At 54.0% G+C, this 16,717-nt stretch overlaps 2 protein-coding genes across 3 annotated transcripts in view; one reads left to right on the forward strand and one right to left on the reverse strand.

Moving 5' to 3' along the window:
• Nucleotides 1-16,717, reverse strand: part of PARVB (parvin beta) — a 98,627-nt gene that overhangs the window by 14,636 nt on the left and 67,274 nt on the right. The window lies entirely within an intron of this gene.
• SHISAL1 (shisa like 1) overlaps nucleotides 1-16,717 on the forward strand; it is a 31,350-nt gene that overhangs the window by 13,242 nt on the left and 1,391 nt on the right. For both annotated transcript variants that reach the window (XM_049771713.1, XM_049771714.1), the window contains exons 3-4: nucleotides 148-361; nucleotides 2,012-2,257. In XM_049771713.1, the coding sequence (XP_049627670.1) occupies nucleotides 148-361; nucleotides 2,012-2,257 (460 nt within the window). The remainder of the gene's footprint in view (nucleotides 1-147; nucleotides 362-2,011; nucleotides 2,258-16,717) is intronic.

The following is a 16,717-nucleotide window of genomic DNA, read 5'->3' on the forward strand; positions in this document are numbered from 1 at the left end:
AGGGTCCCAGCGATCACGCTGACAGCCGCCCAGCAAGCGGACCTTGGCAAGGCTCTGGGCACATGGAGGGGGCAGCCCTGCCCGGTGAGACTAGCCAGGCCCCAGGGACCCCAGGGCCGGCGCTGACACGCAGCACGTCCCTCGCAGCCCTGTCGGCCCATTTCCGCGTGTGCGAGCCATACACGGACCAGCGCGGCCGCTACCACTTCGGCTTCCACTGCCCGCGGCTGTCGGATAACAAGACGCTCACCCTGTGCTGCCACCACAACAGCACCATGTTCAAGTACTGCTGCAACGACACGGAGTTCCGGGCCGTGACGCAGGCCAACGCCACCGCTGCCGCCACCGGCTACGCGCACAAGTGAGTCCGAGCTGGGGCTCCCAGGGCCGGGTCCCCCTTTCCCTTTCGTTAAGCGTCGGACAAATGGGGGTTGGCCCAGTGGGCCAGAGGCATCTGCCTTCCTGTTCCAGCCACCGGGCACCTGATGCCCATTTCCATTAGCCATTTCTGCTATGGAGTCATTTTGGGGCCCGTGTCGTCTTATTTGTTCGTGGAAAGTCTTCACATAGGAAGGAATCGGCCACTGGCATCTATGAGGCCCTTGAGTGTGGGGTGGGAGGTGTTTCTCTTGGTGCTCTGCCTGTGCCTTTTCACCCACCCTTTCTCCCACCGCACCCACCCAGCCTGCCTCTCCCCCTCAGATGTCTCTGGGGCTCTGTGCTGTGAGTGAGTCTTTTCTGTGGCTCGCATGGCCCTTTTAGTCTTCTAGAATGTTCTCCCTGGACTCACGGGATTTGCACGTTTCCCACCTTCTCAGAGTGGAATTAGAGGCAGGATTTTCCACTGCATCTTCAAACCCACTATGGCTGGCTTGCTTTTGGTTTGGGGTCACACGTCTGTCTGTGTTCAGGCGTGACTCCTGGCTCTGTGCTCAGGAGTCACTCCTGATGGTGCTCAGGAACCCAGAAGGGTGTCGGGGATTGGATCTCGGCTGGTTGGGGTGGGGTGGGGGGAGGCAAGTGCCTTCTGCACTGTCCAGTCTTTCGGGCCCCATTGAGACGCTGTTTTTTTTTTTAAAGTTGATTTGCTTGGGTTAAATGATCCCGTTGACAAAGCACAGAATTTAGCTCCTGTCCCCCACTCCCTGCCTCACTTCCTTTCTCTTATATATCTGTATATATGCATTGAGGGGACAGGAGCTAAATTCCTTGCAAGTATAGATGTTTGTTTGGGGGCCACAACTGGGCAGTGCTCAGGGGTTCCTCCTGGCTCTGCGCTCAGAACTCACTCCTGGCAGGCTCTGGGGACCATGCAGGATATCAGGGATTGAGCCCAGGTCAGCTGCATGCAAAGCAAACGCCCTCCCAGCTGTGCTATGGCTTCGGTCCTGGTGCCTTTAGAAAGTGCCAGCACACGAATCTGGCGGAGGTACCTGTGCAGGGACAGACGGACAAAGATGGGACAGAGGAATTGGGGTCCCAAAAGACAGATGATGGGCCGGAGTGATAGTACAATGGTTAGGCGTTTGCCTCGAATGCGGCCGACATGGGATGGACCCAGGTTCGATCCCCAGCATTCCATAGGGTTCCCTGAACTTGCCAGGAGCAATTTCTTGGCATAGAGTCAGGAGGAACCCCTGAGCACTGCCGGGTATGCCCCCCCCCCACAAATCAACAAAAGACAGCTGACTGAAGATCAGTACATGTACATTTAGAGTCCCCATTGCTCCCACAGCTGTGTGGGCAGCTCTGTGCCCTGGGTACCCTAGAGTCTACAGGAGAGGCTAGACTTGGGGGTGGGGGACCCCTGGTCTGATTTACAGTTTTCTGTTCCTGTTGTGGGGGGACTGACCCCCAGATCTGTGGAACTCCAGCACCATTGGAGAGGTCTGGAAGACTTCTGGGAGGAGTGGGCCTCCCCACACCTCCAAGAGGGGGCAGGGGCTAGCAGGTGGGGGAGCCGGTTCTGGGGTGCCCTGAGTGCCAGCCCTGTCCCCTGTCCTCCCTGCAGCAACTACCCGGCGCTGCTGGGCGTGTGGCTCTACGGGGCGCTGGTTCTGGCGCTGCTGCTTCTAGACCTGCTCTACTACTCCGCCCTCAACTCGCACCTCTGCCGCCTCCGCCTGGCACGCTGGGGCGTGCGTGGCCGCTGGATGAAGCCCGCGCCCCCACCCTGGGGGGCCGCCTGCGCCCAGCCGCCGCCCCCCGGGGCACCCCGGGGCGCCCCACCGAGGAGCTTCCAGAGCGCGTCTGCCTGGTGAGTGGCCTACAGGGGTGGAGCGGGCAGGCGAAGTTGAGTCTCTCCTGGGCACCTGAGCCAGGGGTGGGCCCTGGGGAGAGGCGAGGCGCAAGAATGCATTTGGGGTGGTCACTGAGCCAGGGGAGGACTAGGGGGAGGAGGGGGAGGGAAAAGGAGGGGAGAGGGGGTGTTCATGGAGCATTTTGTGATTTGGGGGTAATTCTACACCCAGCGGTGCTCAGAGACCCTGTGGGATGAGGGGGATCGCACCCGGGTCAGCAAACGCCCTCCCCATTAGTTATCCTGTCTCTGGTGGGTTCCAGGCTTTCCCCGCTGCCCAGCCCGTCCTCTGTCTTTGCTCAGCTGCGGTTGGGACGGACTGTTCCTGAGGGTTCTCGCATATTTGGGGGCCAGGAGGGGACCAACGAGAGGGTCAAGGGGTCCCACGACAGGTGGCCTCTAGTCAGTCTAGGAACAGACGCATCCACCCAGTGGACTAGCCAGCCTCGGTCTCCTCTGTTCTAGAACCATCCTGGCTCTGCGTAGCTTCATTCTCCCGGACGGGCAGACTCCAGGCTCTGTGTCACCCCTGGCACCTCTGAGGGAGACACGTGGCCCCCTCGGTGTTCTGTCCCTCATCTCTCGCTCAGCCCAGTTCCTCCCTCGTGTCCAGCCACAGCCGTTTCCTTTGATTCGTTCCTGGGCTCTGTCTCATGCGATTGGGTTTTATTCAGTGGGTTTATTTTTGTTTGTTTGTTTGTTTGGGGGCCACAGCCAGCGGCATTCAGGGGTTACTCCTGGCTCTACGCTCAGAAATTGCCCCTGGCAAGCGAGGGGGACCCTATGGGATGCCGGGGATCAACCTGGGTCTGTCTCGGGTCGGCTGCACTCAAGGCAAACGTCCTACTGCTGAGCTATCTCTCTGGCCCTGGGTTCAGTGTTGAGTGTCCACAGGGCTCATCTGGTTCACCCCAGCCCTGAGACACCCCCCCCCCCACTGTCCAGGGAAGCATCTCCACAGCCCCAGATGGGCTCAGCATCCAGAGCCTTCCCGGCCTACATTCTGTTCCCCGTCTCTCTGGTCTGTCCCTCTGTCCTTCCATCTGTTCCTTCCTTTATATTCCTCACCCCAGTGAGATCAAATGTCCTTTCTTCTCTTTCTTCCATTTTTCTTCGGGAGGATCCACACCCAGTAGTTCTCTGGGCTTCTTCCTCCTCCTCATGCTCAGGGATCACTCCTGGCAGTGCTCGGGGGACCCTCTGGGGTCCCAGGATGTGCCCTGATTGACCAGGTGCAAGGCCAGCATCCTCCCCGCCGTGTCTGTCCTCCTGCCTCTCCCTGCTCTGTCCAAGCGACCATCATTGAAGCCGCCCTTGACTGTTTCTGGGGCTTCTCAAACCTCGGTGGATTTGCTGCTGTTTTGTTTGGGGGTCCAGCCAGTAAGACACATGCTCTGGCCTTCCAGTTATCTCCATGTAGCCTCCCCTTTCACTCCCCGGGCTGACAGAGCCTGGCCACACCCTGTGGTGGAGTTTCCGTCTTTCTGGAAGTTTCCATCTTTCTCTGCCCACCAGAGTCAGTCTTTCCCATCACGGACCATGATTTCCTCTGGCTCTTCCTTCATTGGCACCACCATAATCCTTGGTCCCCTCCTGGTCCTTTTCTGTCCTCACCTCCCTGGCCACCTGACCTCTTGCAGTACTTTGCACTGCCTTGCCCCTCCCTCCAGCCTCCCCTAGACACATACCTGGCCTGTAAGTGGATCATGCAGTAACGAGCAGCCATTGCTCTAAGGCGAGTGTGTAGGATGGCCGAGCTGGGGAGAGAGCCAGGCTGAACTCCCCCATTTTCCCCACCTACCCCTGCCTAGCCAGGCCATGACCTCCCTACCCATTCACCCAGCACAGCCCAAGGGGTTCGATGAATCTGTTTTTGGGGTTCTGGGATCTGCCCTTCCCGGGTACGTCTCTGGCTGGAACCCTCAGGAAGAGATGGTGCAGTTTGGGGGATCTCTATCCCATGTGGCTTCTTCTTCAGGCTCCTGCTGGCCGGCCTGCTCCTCCTCCCTGCGGGCGGCCCCCTTTCCTTCTGCTGTTAATGAGTCCAACTCTCCTCTGGTGACACCCCAAACAGGCGGTCATTGTGTTAGTGTCTGGGATAGAAGCGTGCCCCAGGCTGATCAGTCAGGGCCACCTCCCACAGAAAGGAATCCCTCACCCTGGTGGGTTACAAGGAAGTTTCTATAGGGTTTTGCACAAAAGGCTCCATCCATTCTGTTATCCTCAAAACTGATTGGGGGGCTTTCCACAGTTCTGCTATCTTAGCCCTAACAAGATACCTGCTATGGCCAGGTGTCCCAGGGCAGGGTTCAAGATTTCTCCTTCTCCTTCTCCTTCTTCCTCCCCCCTCCTCCTCCCCCTCCTCCCCCTCTTCTTCCCCCTCCCCTTCTTCTCCCACCCCTTCTTCCCCCTCCCCCTCCTCCCCCTCTTCTTCCCCTCCTCCTCCCCCTCCTCTTCCTCCCCTCTCCTCTTCCTCCTCCCTCCCCATCCCCCTCTTCCTCCCCCTCTTCCTCCCCTTCCTCTTCCTCCCCCTCCTCCTCCCCCTTATCCCCTCCCCCTCCTCCTCCTCCCCCCTCCTCCTCCCCCTCCTCCTCCCCCTTCTACCCCCTCCTCTTCCGCTCCCTCCTCTTTCTCCCCCCTCCTCCTCCCCCTCATCCTCTTCCCCCTCCTCTTCCTTCTCCCCCTCCTCTTCCTCATCATCCTCACTCTTCCTCCTCCCCCTCCCCCTCCCCCTTCCTCTTCCCCCCTCTTCCTCCCCCTCCTCCTCTTCCCCTCTCCTCCTCCCCCTTCTTCCTCCTCCCCCTTCTTCCTCCTCCCTCTTCCTCCTCCTCCTTCTTTTTCTTTTTGCTTATGGACCACACCCAGTGGAGCTCAGGGGGTTCTCCTGGCTCTGCATTCAGAATTTGCTCCTGGCAGGCTCAGGAGACCATATGGGATGCCAGGGATGGAACTTGGTTCTGTCCCGGTTGGCTGCTTGCAAGGCAAATGCCCTACTACTCTGCTATGGCGCCAGCCCCTCTACCAGCCTTGAGAGCCACGAGAGAGCTGTGAGATTTTTGCAAATGGAAACTTAGCCTTGTTAGCCTTAAATCAACAAAATGGAGTCCCTTCTGCTCTAGGCTCCACAATTGAAGCCCTTTCCATAAAAGCGACATTTATTTTCCCAAGTTCAGGCCCCTCCTGGCTTTCCGCCCTCCCACTAGTAACTTAATACATTTTTTATTGCCTTTAAATCAAGGTTTTCTTTTCTTTCTTTCTTTCTCTCTTTGGTCTCGGGGCGCTGCATCTTGCTCTGAGCAATCGCTGTGTAGCCGGAAGAGTAAAGTTTCCCAGAATGCACGAAAGGCCACAAGGCACATGGGGTCACCCTCGGGCAGCAGAGGGCTGGGATGCTGTTGGGAAAGGCTGAGCGTGTGACTCCTGCCTCTTTGCTGTCCTGTTTCCTCTGACTTTTGCTGAAACTTCCTGCTTTCTGGGGCGTGAGTGTCTGCATTAGGGGTCCATTTCACACACACACACACACACACACACACACACACACACACACACACACACACACACGATCACGTCCCTTCACATCTCAAATCACGGGGGACAGGGGAGGGGGTAAGGACAAGCCCCACAGGGAACCAATGGACCCCAGAACCCGGGTGCTGCCAGAGCAGTGGGTCAGTTCCATCTGGCTCTGGTCCCGAGTAGGGAATGTTCCAGACGGGTCCAAAAATCTTCTTGTGAACCGGGTCAGCTGGGCTTTGTGGGGTGCTGGGAAGGACCCTATGAATCTGCTTGTCCTTGCCCCGAGGAGCTGCTATAAATCCAGCTTCATTTTATTTATTTCTTATTTTACTTTTGCTTTGGGGAATCACGCCCGGCAGTGCTCAGGGACTGCTCCAGGCTCTGTGCTCAGGACTGAGAATGAGGGTTCGGAGTGGGGCAGGCAGGAATGCGGTGCAGATGCCTATGATGGAGCCAGAGACATTCTCCCTGCGGCTCCCCATTTAGTCCCCGAGTTTCTGGGCTGGTTTCAAGCTGGCTTGTCAGTGAGGGCGGGTAAAGGCAGCTTCACCCCTGATGGGACAGGGCTCCGGGCATCGGACATGCTCATTGGATCTGCGCTGCCAGTGATGCGGCTCACAAAAGGTTCTGGAAAAGCTCTTTGACGGTACATTTTCTGTGTGAATGAGAGTCCGGCCTGCTGGAGACCCACATCAGCCCATGGTCCAGGGTGGGTTTTGGCCTTGTTGGAGGCCCGTGTTGAGGGGACGGTGCAGGGAGGGTCCTGCCGATGATAACTGCCCATGAGTAGGGGTGAGCCGGGTCTCCCCTAGACCCTACCCAGCCGATCTGTGGAAACGGGGTGACAGGAGTTGGGAGGAGCCCACTATAGCAGGGATGGAGGGGGGAGAAAGAAGAAGGGGAGGAGGAGGGAGAGCTATGGTCTCTCAGCTAGGTTCAACCACCTGCACCCCAGGGAGTGCCCCAAATCCTAACAGGAGTGAACCCTGAGCACAGCCAGATGTGCCTCCCCCCCCAAATAAAACCAAAGGATCACACTGCCAAATAGTTATGGGGGTCCATCCCGGGAGGTCTGCTGCCCCATCATCACCCCATCTTGGCCCTTCTAAACCCCCCAATACATGCTCTTTGAGATGCTCCGTTTTCCAGAAATGGGGGTACCACCTTGTGGGAGCAGAGGGTTGCCTGGGCAGCTATGATCCAGGAAAGGGGGTGCTGAGCATCTGTCAAGAATCCCACATTGTCTCCCGGGGTCTGGGGCAGATTTGCGGGAAGGAAGGTTGGCCAGGCTGCTGTATATCCCCACATTCCTTTCGGGGTGTCCTGGCTCTGGGCCAGCGCACAGTCAGGCAGCGGCTGAGCACAGGCCCTCCCGGTGCTGGTGTGTTTTAGGGGCACCCAGGGGACACTCCCTCCTGTTCTCACTCTGGCCTTAAGTGCAGAAATATTTGCTTCCAAGAATAGCTGAGGCTGAGTGCAAATGCTTCCCCCGGGGCTGTTCTGCCGGGCAGATTGAGGGCGAGGGGCTGGCCGGCCGCTGCACCCTGACCTTCTGCTGCTACTTCCAAGTCGTCATGGGGGGGCGGGGTTGAGCCTCTCTGCCTTTTCCACTGCTGAGTCCCCGGGTTGGGGTGTTGGTGAGGGACAGGGCCCTGGGTGGGGCCTGATTGTTACACACACACACACACACACACACACACACACACACACACACACACACACAAAGGCTTCACCTCTCAGAGCAGGTGAGGGGCAGGTCCTGCTTACCTGGGGGGTTTGGGGTTCAGGGAGCTGAGGTCACAGGAGGCAGCTCAGTCATGGGAAGGGTCCCCCAAAAGGGTTCTGTCTGAGGATGTGTGTGACTGAGTATGTTTGTGTGTTTCAGTGTGTCTTGTGTGTCTGTGTGTTTGAGTGAGTTTCAGTGTGTGTTTGAGTCTATGTCTACATGTGTGTCTGTGTGTGTGAGCATGTGTGAGTGTGTGTTCTGTGCCCTCGATGGACTGTGCTGCTCAGGGTGGGGTCCCCTAGGTTCTGAGCCAGGATCCCCAGGGACCAAGGAGGGGAGTGGAGAGGAGAGGGCCTACCTGTCAGGGTGGGCCGTGTGTCTTGGGTCCTCATGCTGTCAGTCTCTCTCGGTCCACCTGCCCTTGCCTGGCCCTTTCTATGTATCGCATCCTTTGAGTCCCCTGGCTCCCCCGCTTTCATCCAGGGCAGCTGTGGCAGGAGTTTTGGGGGTTCAGAGGCCCCAGAGCAGAGTCACCCCTGCAGGCAAGGATGGGGTGGAGGGACCACCACCTCCTGCGCTTGGTGTCCTAAACGTGGGGCCCCCAGAGTCAACTCTAAAGGATGAACGCGGGCAGTGGGGGGACAGGCAGGAACTGGGTCAGGGTGCAGGACCAGGACAGGGACGAGGAAAAAAATCGGGGCCCAGCAAGTGGGGCAGGCGTGGAGGAGGGACTGTAAGATGTGGGGGTGACCCCAGAGGTGCCTGGGGCCTGGGTAGGATTCTCTGAGGGGGGGGACATGCAGACCAGGGTCTGGGTCAGTGGTAGAGGCGGGGTGGGACCTCATGGGTGGGAGAAACCTGAGTGCAATGGCATGGGACAGTGACATCAAAGGGGCAAGTGATGTCACAGAGGTGCCATGACACCAGCCATTGTGCTGTGGCCTCACAGGCTCATCAGTGGGGATCCCGGGGGCTGCTAGTGTGACTGGTCCCTTGTCTCCTACCCCCACAAGGTTGGCTCCACCTCTGTGTCCCCGCTCCCTTCAGCTTGTCCTGGGTGACCAGCATTGAGCTGAGCCAGGAGGGGATTTGGGCCTATTCCGGGGTCCAACCCCCTTCTGAAGGCTGCCAGATGTCCTCAGGGCTGCTGCTGGTGACCGCCCAGCTCTGAGCTCAGGAACCTTGTAGGGCACCTCTCCCTGTGCCTTCGCAGAGGCGGGTTACTGCGGTGATCTACAAAGTTTCCGGGCTTCTGCAGGTTACTGCAATAAATTGCAAGTCCATCTGCTGCTCATCTGCAAGGGTCTGAGGCTGCCAGGGCTGCAGAGTTGCAGGCTTCGGAGGCCCTAGGCTGCCAAGGCCCGGAGCTGCAAGGCTCACAGGGGCTCGTGGAGCCTGGTTGCACCGGGCCCACCCAGGGACGCCAACTAGAGTGACTGCCCGCTCAGGATGGAGAAAGAAGAGAAGAAACTAAGTATGATTTCTATTCCTTCTGGTGTCTGAGGCCTGCTGCCACCACCCCAGGGGTTCCAGAGAGAGAGAAAGAGAGTTAGATAGAAACTCAGGGCCAGAGGTGGCTGGGGTAGGCTGGGGTTCAAGAAAGAAAAACAAAGCAGGCAGCCTCTCTCCGATGCTTTATTTCTAGTCCTCTGCAGAGCAGCAAGTTCTGCTCTAGTCACTCTCCTGGGGTCCCATAAAGGTCCAAGTTTTCCCTTTTATATTTGGCATGACAAGGGGGTGTGTCATTACAGTGGGGTATCCAGGGGTGTTTTCAAGTCCAACTGTCATACATCAACATTTCTACCTTTATTTATTTTTAACTATATAGAGAATTATCCTCAGCGGCCAGTGGGATTCAGTCAGGTGATGATCCCCAAAAGCCCCGGTGGTTGTCAGCTGCGTTTCTCTTCCTGAAAGTTCATTTTAAAGCTCCGAAGTGGGGAGACAGGTATAGGGAAGAAATGAAACTGTGTTTAAGGAACAAACATCAAACTCTGCCCAGACTAAGAAAGGGAAAAGCTTAGATTCTTTAAGGGTCAAGGGATGACAAATTCTTTCGAGCTGTTTCCTACTGATAGGGGACAGTTATGGGGTCATCAGTTTTTCGCTTGCTATTTCTATCTAAGGAGCAAATATCTTCTATTTAAATTTTCTTTGTCTATTTCTCTGTGTCAAAATCTCTTTTTCGCTCTATAACAAATCTCTTTTTCTCATTTTCTCTTTGTTTCTCTGTGCCTACATCTTTTTATTTATAATAAATTTACTTTTCTCTTTTTCTCAATTCCCCTCCTTTTTCTTTTCTTTTTTGGTTTTTGGTTCAAACCCAGTGACACTCAGGAGTTAGTTACTCCTGGCTATGCTCTCAGAAATTGCTCCTGGCTTGGGGGACCATATGGGACACCAGGGGGTGGGGATCGAACACAGGTCCATCTTGGGCAACTGCGTGCAAGGCAAACGCCCTACCACTGTGCTATCTCCCCGGCCCCGATTTCTCTCTTTTTTTTTTTTTAACCATTTCTCTCTTTTACATTTATTTCTCTCTTCTTTATTCATTCAATTTCTCTCTCTTTTCAACATTCATCTTTTTTACTTACATTTTTTTTTCTATTTCTTTTTTCTTTTTGGCAATCCTTGTAGAACCCACTTGACCTTGTTAAGGGCGCCATTTTGTTGAATCACCAAAGGTCCCTGCACCTTTCCTCTGCTCCCAGACTCCACTGCAGGATTCTCCCCTGAGACTCTAGAGCCTCTGATCTGGAAAGGAGCCACTTGGGGTGGGGGGACCATGATTGAGAACACAGGGTCCTCCTCCCAGAATCATCCCCCACCCCCAGTCTCTCATCGCTGCCTTCCAGGGCCCTGTTGGGCTGTTCTCTGTTGCTGCCAACAGCACCTTTCGCAGACACCTCCTCAGGCAGCCTCCCGAGATGGCCTCTTGGCTGGCACTGAGGGAAAAGTTCTCTGGGGGGCTGGACGGTCACCTCCTTCTCCGAAATCCATGTGGGTCCTCACCCCCACCCCCAGTTCCTGCTCCTGCCCACTGGGCTGGAGAACGTGCTAGAACCCTCTCTGCAGCACAGGGAAGGAGTAAGGCGGCTGCTGGGCACTGTCTGAGCTGCTTCTGCTCCGTTAGTCATGGCTCGGGCCCGTGACTCGGTGCTTTTGTGGGGACGATTATTGTTGCTCCGGTTCTGGAAGCTTCTATTGTGATTCAAATTACCAGGTGCTCCCGCCTCCAGCCCAGCTGGGCCTCTCCTGGCAGGACCAGCCGCCCACTGTGCCCTGCTCAGACTGGGCACAGCCGGGCCCCAGGCTGCCTTGGGGAGGAGGAGGAAGAGGGGTGGTCCTGGGCACCCCCAGATCTGAGCCAGTGGGTTTCCCTCTCCTCAGTGTTGCGCCTAGAGTGTCCCCGCCCCACCCCTCCCCACATGAACCTCAGTCTCCTCATCGTGAACCACTATAGGTCCCAGGGGTAGAGGTGGGGACTGATGAAGACCCCCGTGTGTGTGGGGGGGTGGCACAGACAAGAAGAAAGGAGAGAGAAGAGAGAAGAGGAGAGGGGATGAGGGAGAGGGAGAGAGAGAAAGGGAGAGAGAAAAGATGAGAGAGGGAAGAGTGGAAGAGAGGGAGGAGAGAGGGTGGGCGAGAGAGAGGGAAGGGACAGAGGGAGAGGAGGAAGAGTCAGAGTCAGAAAGAGTGCGTGCGTGCGAGCCAGCTGCAGAGCCCTGGGTTGTCTGCAGAGTTCCCAGGCTCAGAGCAGCTTTGGGGGCCCAGCTGGACTGTCCGGTGCACATTCAACTGAGCTTGTCCCTGATTTCCCAGTTGGACAGAACAAGGGGAAGTTCGGGGTGAAAAGGGAGTCCGGGTGAGGGGTGAGGGTGTTGTGACCCCAGGGGTGGGGGGGAGGATGCAGGAGAGGAGGAGGTGAGGTGAGGGGGAAGGACAGAGCAGGAAGAGGCCAGGAAGAATGCTCTGGGGTCAGTGCTCAGGAGAAGACTACTCTTATAATCCAAACAAACAAGCAAAAATTCACAATTTGATGAAACAGACTTCCTTCCTTCCTCGTTCTGTTTTTTTTTCCTCACATTTTTTTTTATTTTATCCATTTACCAATGGCTCCATGCTACCATCCTGGATTTATTTGTTTTTTGTTTCTAACTTTATTTTGGGGGGTGGGCACCCACAACTTGGCAATGCTCAGTAGTTACTCCTGATTCTGTGCTCAGAAGTTACTCCTGGCAGACTCAGGAGTTTATATAGAATGCCAGGGATCAAACTCGGATCGACTACGTGCAAGGCAAACACCCTCCCCACTATGCTCTCGCCCCTCTTTCCTCAATTTTTTTGGGAGTCACACCCGGCAGCGCTCAGGGGTTCCTCATGGCTCTACACTCAGAAACTGCTCCTGGAAGGCTCAGGGGACCATATGGGATGCCGGGATTCGAACCATGGTCCTTCGGCATGCAAGGCAAACACCTTACCTCCATGCTATCTCTCCGGTCCCTCTTTCCTCAATTTTTTGAGTCATGCAGTTAAATTCTCATTCTGTGGTTTATTGACAGCACAATCTGGGCTATGAATTCTCCTCTGAGCATTGCCTTGGCTGCATCCCTGTACCTCAACTTCTAAAACACAAGGCCTTCATTTCTTCCTTGCTGGGTGACCTGCAGTCTCGGTTCTCTCTCTCTCTCTCTCTCTCTCTCTCTCTCTCTCTCTCTCTCTCTCTCTCTCTCTCTCTCTCTCTCTCTCTCTCTCTCATTACTGAGTCTATTCACATGGCGGTTTTGTTTTTCTTACTCTGGATCAGAGCACTTTGGCCGACTTCCACGAGAAATAGACTTTCTCTGCAGCTTGAGCCTTTGCGTGTGTGTGTGTTTTGAACAACAGCCAAACAGATTCTGTGCGACACCTGGGCAGAATATTAATTAATGAGCTCGGTGACTCCCCAAATCCTCGGCGTCATGGATTTGTTTGCTTGTTTGTTTTTCCTTTAAACTTTGCCTGCTGAAGGGTGCCCAGGCTGGTCGGTGTGAGGGTGCTAATGGTTTCCCAGCACCGTTTCCTCCCCTTTCCCAGCTGGCCTGGCTCCTTGGCTGTCTGTGTTTGCTCACTTGGTGCTTGCTTCCCTGTGCTCAGGCACCAGGTGATGCTGGGTTCCCACAGCTTTCCTTCTCCCTGTTCTCCCTCCCCACTCACCTGCCTTTCAGGTGCTTCCCTCATGTTCCACCAGGACCCAGTTTCTTTGATTTTACAACTTTCCTTCTTCCCTTCTCTTTTTTTCTTTCTTTCACTCTATTTCTCTCTTTTTTAATTCTTTTTCATTCCTTCCCTTTCTCTTTTCTTTTTCTTTTCATTCATTATCTTTTTTCTCTGTCCCTTTTTCTTCTGTTTTTCTGTTTTCCTTCCTTTTATTTTCTTTTGTCCATTGTTCATTCTTCCTTATTCTCTTTCTTCCTTTTTCTTTCTTTTTCCCTTTTCTTTCTTCTGTCCTTCCTTTCCTCCTTCCTTCCCTTCCTTCTTCTTTTTTTTTTTTTTTGGTTTTTGGGCCACACCCGGCGTTGCTCAAGGGTTACTCCTGGCTGTCTGCTCAGAAATAGCTCCTGGCAGGCACGGGGGACCATATGGGACACCGGGATTCGAACCAACCACCTTTGGTCCTGGATCAGCTGCTTGCAAGGCAAACGCCGCTGTGCTATCTCTCCGGGCCCACCTTTCTTGTTCTTTCTTTTTTCTCTTTCTTTCCTTCTTTCTTGTCCTTCCTTCCTTCCCTCTTTCCTTCTTCCCTCCCTCCTTTCCTTTCCTTTCCTTTCCTTTCCTTTCCTTTCCTTTCCTGTCCTGTCCTTTCCTTTCCTTCCTTTCCTTTTCCTTTCCTTTCCTTTCCTTTCCTTCCTTTCCTTTCCTTTCCTTTCCTTTCCTTTCCTTTCCTTTCCTTTCCTTTCCTTTCCTTTCCTTTCCTTTCCTTTCCTTTCCTTTCCTTTCCTTTCCTTTCCTTTCCTTTCCTTTCCTTTCCTTTCCTTTCCTTTCCTTTCCTTTCCTTTCCTTTCCTTTTCCTTTCCTTTCCTTTCCTTTCCTTTCCTTTCCTTTCCTTTCCTTTCCTTTCCTTTCCTTTCCTTTCCTTTCCTTTCCTTTCCTTTCCTTTCCTTTCCTTTCCTTTCCTTTCCTTTCCTTTCCTTTCCTTTCCTTTCCTTTCCTTTCCTTTCCTTTCCTTTCCTTTCCTTTCCTTTCCTTTCCTTTCCTTTCCTTTCCTTTCCTTTCCTTTCCTTTCCTTTCCTTTCCTTTCCTTTCCTTTCCTTTCCTTTCCTTTCCTTTCCTTTCCTTTCCTTTCCTTTCCTTTCCTTTCCTTTCCTTTCCTTTCCTTTCCTTTCCTTTCCTTTCCTTTCCTTTCCTTTCCTTTCCTGTCCTTTCCTTTCCTTTCCTTTCCTTTCCTTTCCTTTCCTTTCCTTTCCTTTCCTTTCCTTTCCTTTCCTTTCCTTTTGTTCAACACCTGATACCACTTGACCCCTTTGCCCATTAGGCAGCTAAAGACTGCCTAACTCAAAGCATCACAAGCCATGGATCCTTCCAGAACATCATCCTCTGAATTTCCACCCTTCAGGAACTTTCCATTTCTGCCGGGTCTCAGGGGTTAATCCAGCAGACCTGCATCTTTTTTTTCTTCAGTGGAGTGTGTCTGGCTCAGCCCCGTGACACAGACAGCAGATCCATTTGGTCCTAGCTCTGTTGTCGAGTTTATAGGCCGCTCTGGGCTTTTATAGCTTTTCTGCTGTCACCATATGGTGTCTGTTTTCTTTGTTTTATTTTTTGTGTATATGTCTTCTGACAATTTGGAAAGCTGTGCTTTTGGTCCCATGGTTCTCTTCATGCTCAGATTGTGCTGTGAAATCTCGTCCGCTCTCTACACCATATTTATTCTCACCTTGTTCCCAACACTGCCGGACTAGAAAGTTCTCCTTTCCCTCCTTACACCACGAGACTTTAGCTGAAGATACCATCATATCGATTTCTCTTTCTGTCTCTCATTTTCATAAATCTCTGAATGTTTCTCTGGATGTCCAAATATACATGAAGAAGTTCACACACATTCCCTTCTGCCATCTCAGCGCCAGCCCCGTCTGTGACTGATGCCAGTTCTGGCCCTTCTGGGTTTTGTTTTGTTTTGTTTTGTTTTGTTTCGCTTTGCTTTGGAGCCAAACCTGGGAGTGCTCAGGACTGACTCTTGGCTTTGTGCTCAGGGATTACTCCTAGTAGGGGACAATACAGGGTCCCCGAAATCGAACTTGGGCTGACCGTGTGCAAGACATGTGTTCACTGTCCCACCCATGGTTTGAGTTTCTGCTTCACCCACTCACTCAGTGCAAAGGGGACAGTGGCCTGGAGGCAGACTCTGGGGAGTGAGACAGCAGATGGGCGTCCCCGGGCTTTGTCCCATGTATAGAGGTGAACTCAGCCCAGCAGCAGGAGTGTCCCCGGGGTGCTGAGTTGGGGTTTGGGGCGGTGTCTCTTGTTTTGAACAGTCCCCACAAATTTATTATATTTGAGGGCAGCGTCCAGAGCTCAGAGCAGCACTTCACCCCCAGTCAACAGACACCCTAGAAGAGAGTACGCTAATAAAATAGGGCAGGGTGTGGGGAGCTCTGGGTCCCTCTGCCCACCATTCTTCAAGTATGACCAGTTCTGAAGCTTTGCCAGCTTGGTCTACAGTGCCTTTCCCTGGGCTCCTACCGGGCACAGGACACCTCTGTTGGTCAGTTCACTGGGTCGTTGGACCCAGCCTCAGCCTCTCTCTCCCCAGGAGGGGGTGCAAGGTGATGCCGAAAGTTCCAGCTATTTTAGAACCTTCTTTGAACCCCCCTCCGTGAATAGATCCACATGCTGTAATTCTATGGGGAAGGGAAAGCGGGTCTGGAGCAAGCCCACTACAGGAAATAATTTAAACCAGGATGAAAAGAGGTGAAACATGGGTCCGAGGATCTTTTTTTGGGGGGGAGGTTTGGGGGGCCACACCCGTTTGATGCTCAGGGGTTACTCCTGGCTAAGCGCTCAGAAATTGCCCCTGGCTTGGGGGGGGGACCATATGGGACACTGGGGGGATTGAACCGTGGTCCTTCCTTGGCTAGCTCTTGCAAGGCAGACACCTTACCTCTAGCGCCACCTCGCCAGCCCCAGGTCCGAGGATCTTTTCACCAGGTGGAATGAGAGAGAGGCTGGCCAGGATGGCAGTATTTATTGGGAAGACAGAACCACCCCCATGGATGGGGTGAACTAAGGTAAAGAACCCATCTAGACATTCTTCCCACCCAGGTGGGTCTTTGACATGTAAGAGAGGAAGCCATCATTGTTAAGGGTGAAGGCCAATACTCCATAGTAGTTTAAGTTGAAAGCTGATTAACCCAACAGTCCTCTAACATGTTCCTCTCTATTTACCACGGACCACCTGTTAGCACTGCAGAGGCCTCTAACATCTTTCCCCATGGGACATTCCACAGACTTTCAGGGTTCTGTGCTAGACAATCCCAAGTCCACCCGTGGGGGTCAGGATCCAGCCAGGACACCTTTGAGGTGAAAATAAATGGTGAAAAGTTATCATGGTGACCGTGTCTGCCAGCTTCGTGAAGATGGGCGGTGGGTGCTCGCTAGCCCGTTTGGTTTCTCTGACCCCTCTGGTGTCTCACGGATGGGTCCAAGATACCCTCTTGCCGATTCCCTTCTTGAGTTTTTCTCTGTTCCCACCTGCTCCTCACTGTCCTTAGTGTCTTCTCTGGCGCTTTTTCTTCCTTTGTTTTGTGCAGCACCCTGGGCAGCTCCTGTGCACAATGATTTGGGGTGAGGGGGGGCTGCTTGCTTGTTTGTCTGGCTGCTCGCCTCAGAGTCAGATGGTCCCCCCCCACCCAGCCGGCACATCACGCATCTCCCCAAAGACATGGAAATTCCCGCTCCAGAAAGTTCTAACCATCGGCCTATTTATTGCAGTGCTAGTCACAATAGCGAAGTTATGAAAAATTCCAGCAGCCAACTGATGGCTGAGTGGATAAGGAGGCTGGGAGGGGGCGTGTACGCACAATGGGGTGTAATTCGGCTGTGAAACAAGGAGGTGAAACCATGTCAGTCAAAGCACTACAATAGACAAGGCAGAGACACAGGCTAGAGGAAGAGAGAAATGAAACTACATTTCACTG

The sequence above is a fragment of the Suncus etruscus genome, chromosome 4 (genome assembly GCF_024139225.1).
Source record: "Suncus etruscus isolate mSunEtr1 chromosome 4, mSunEtr1.pri.cur, whole genome shotgun sequence".
NCBI classification, from domain to species: Eukaryota; Metazoa; Chordata; class Mammalia; order Eulipotyphla; family Soricidae; genus Suncus; species Suncus etruscus.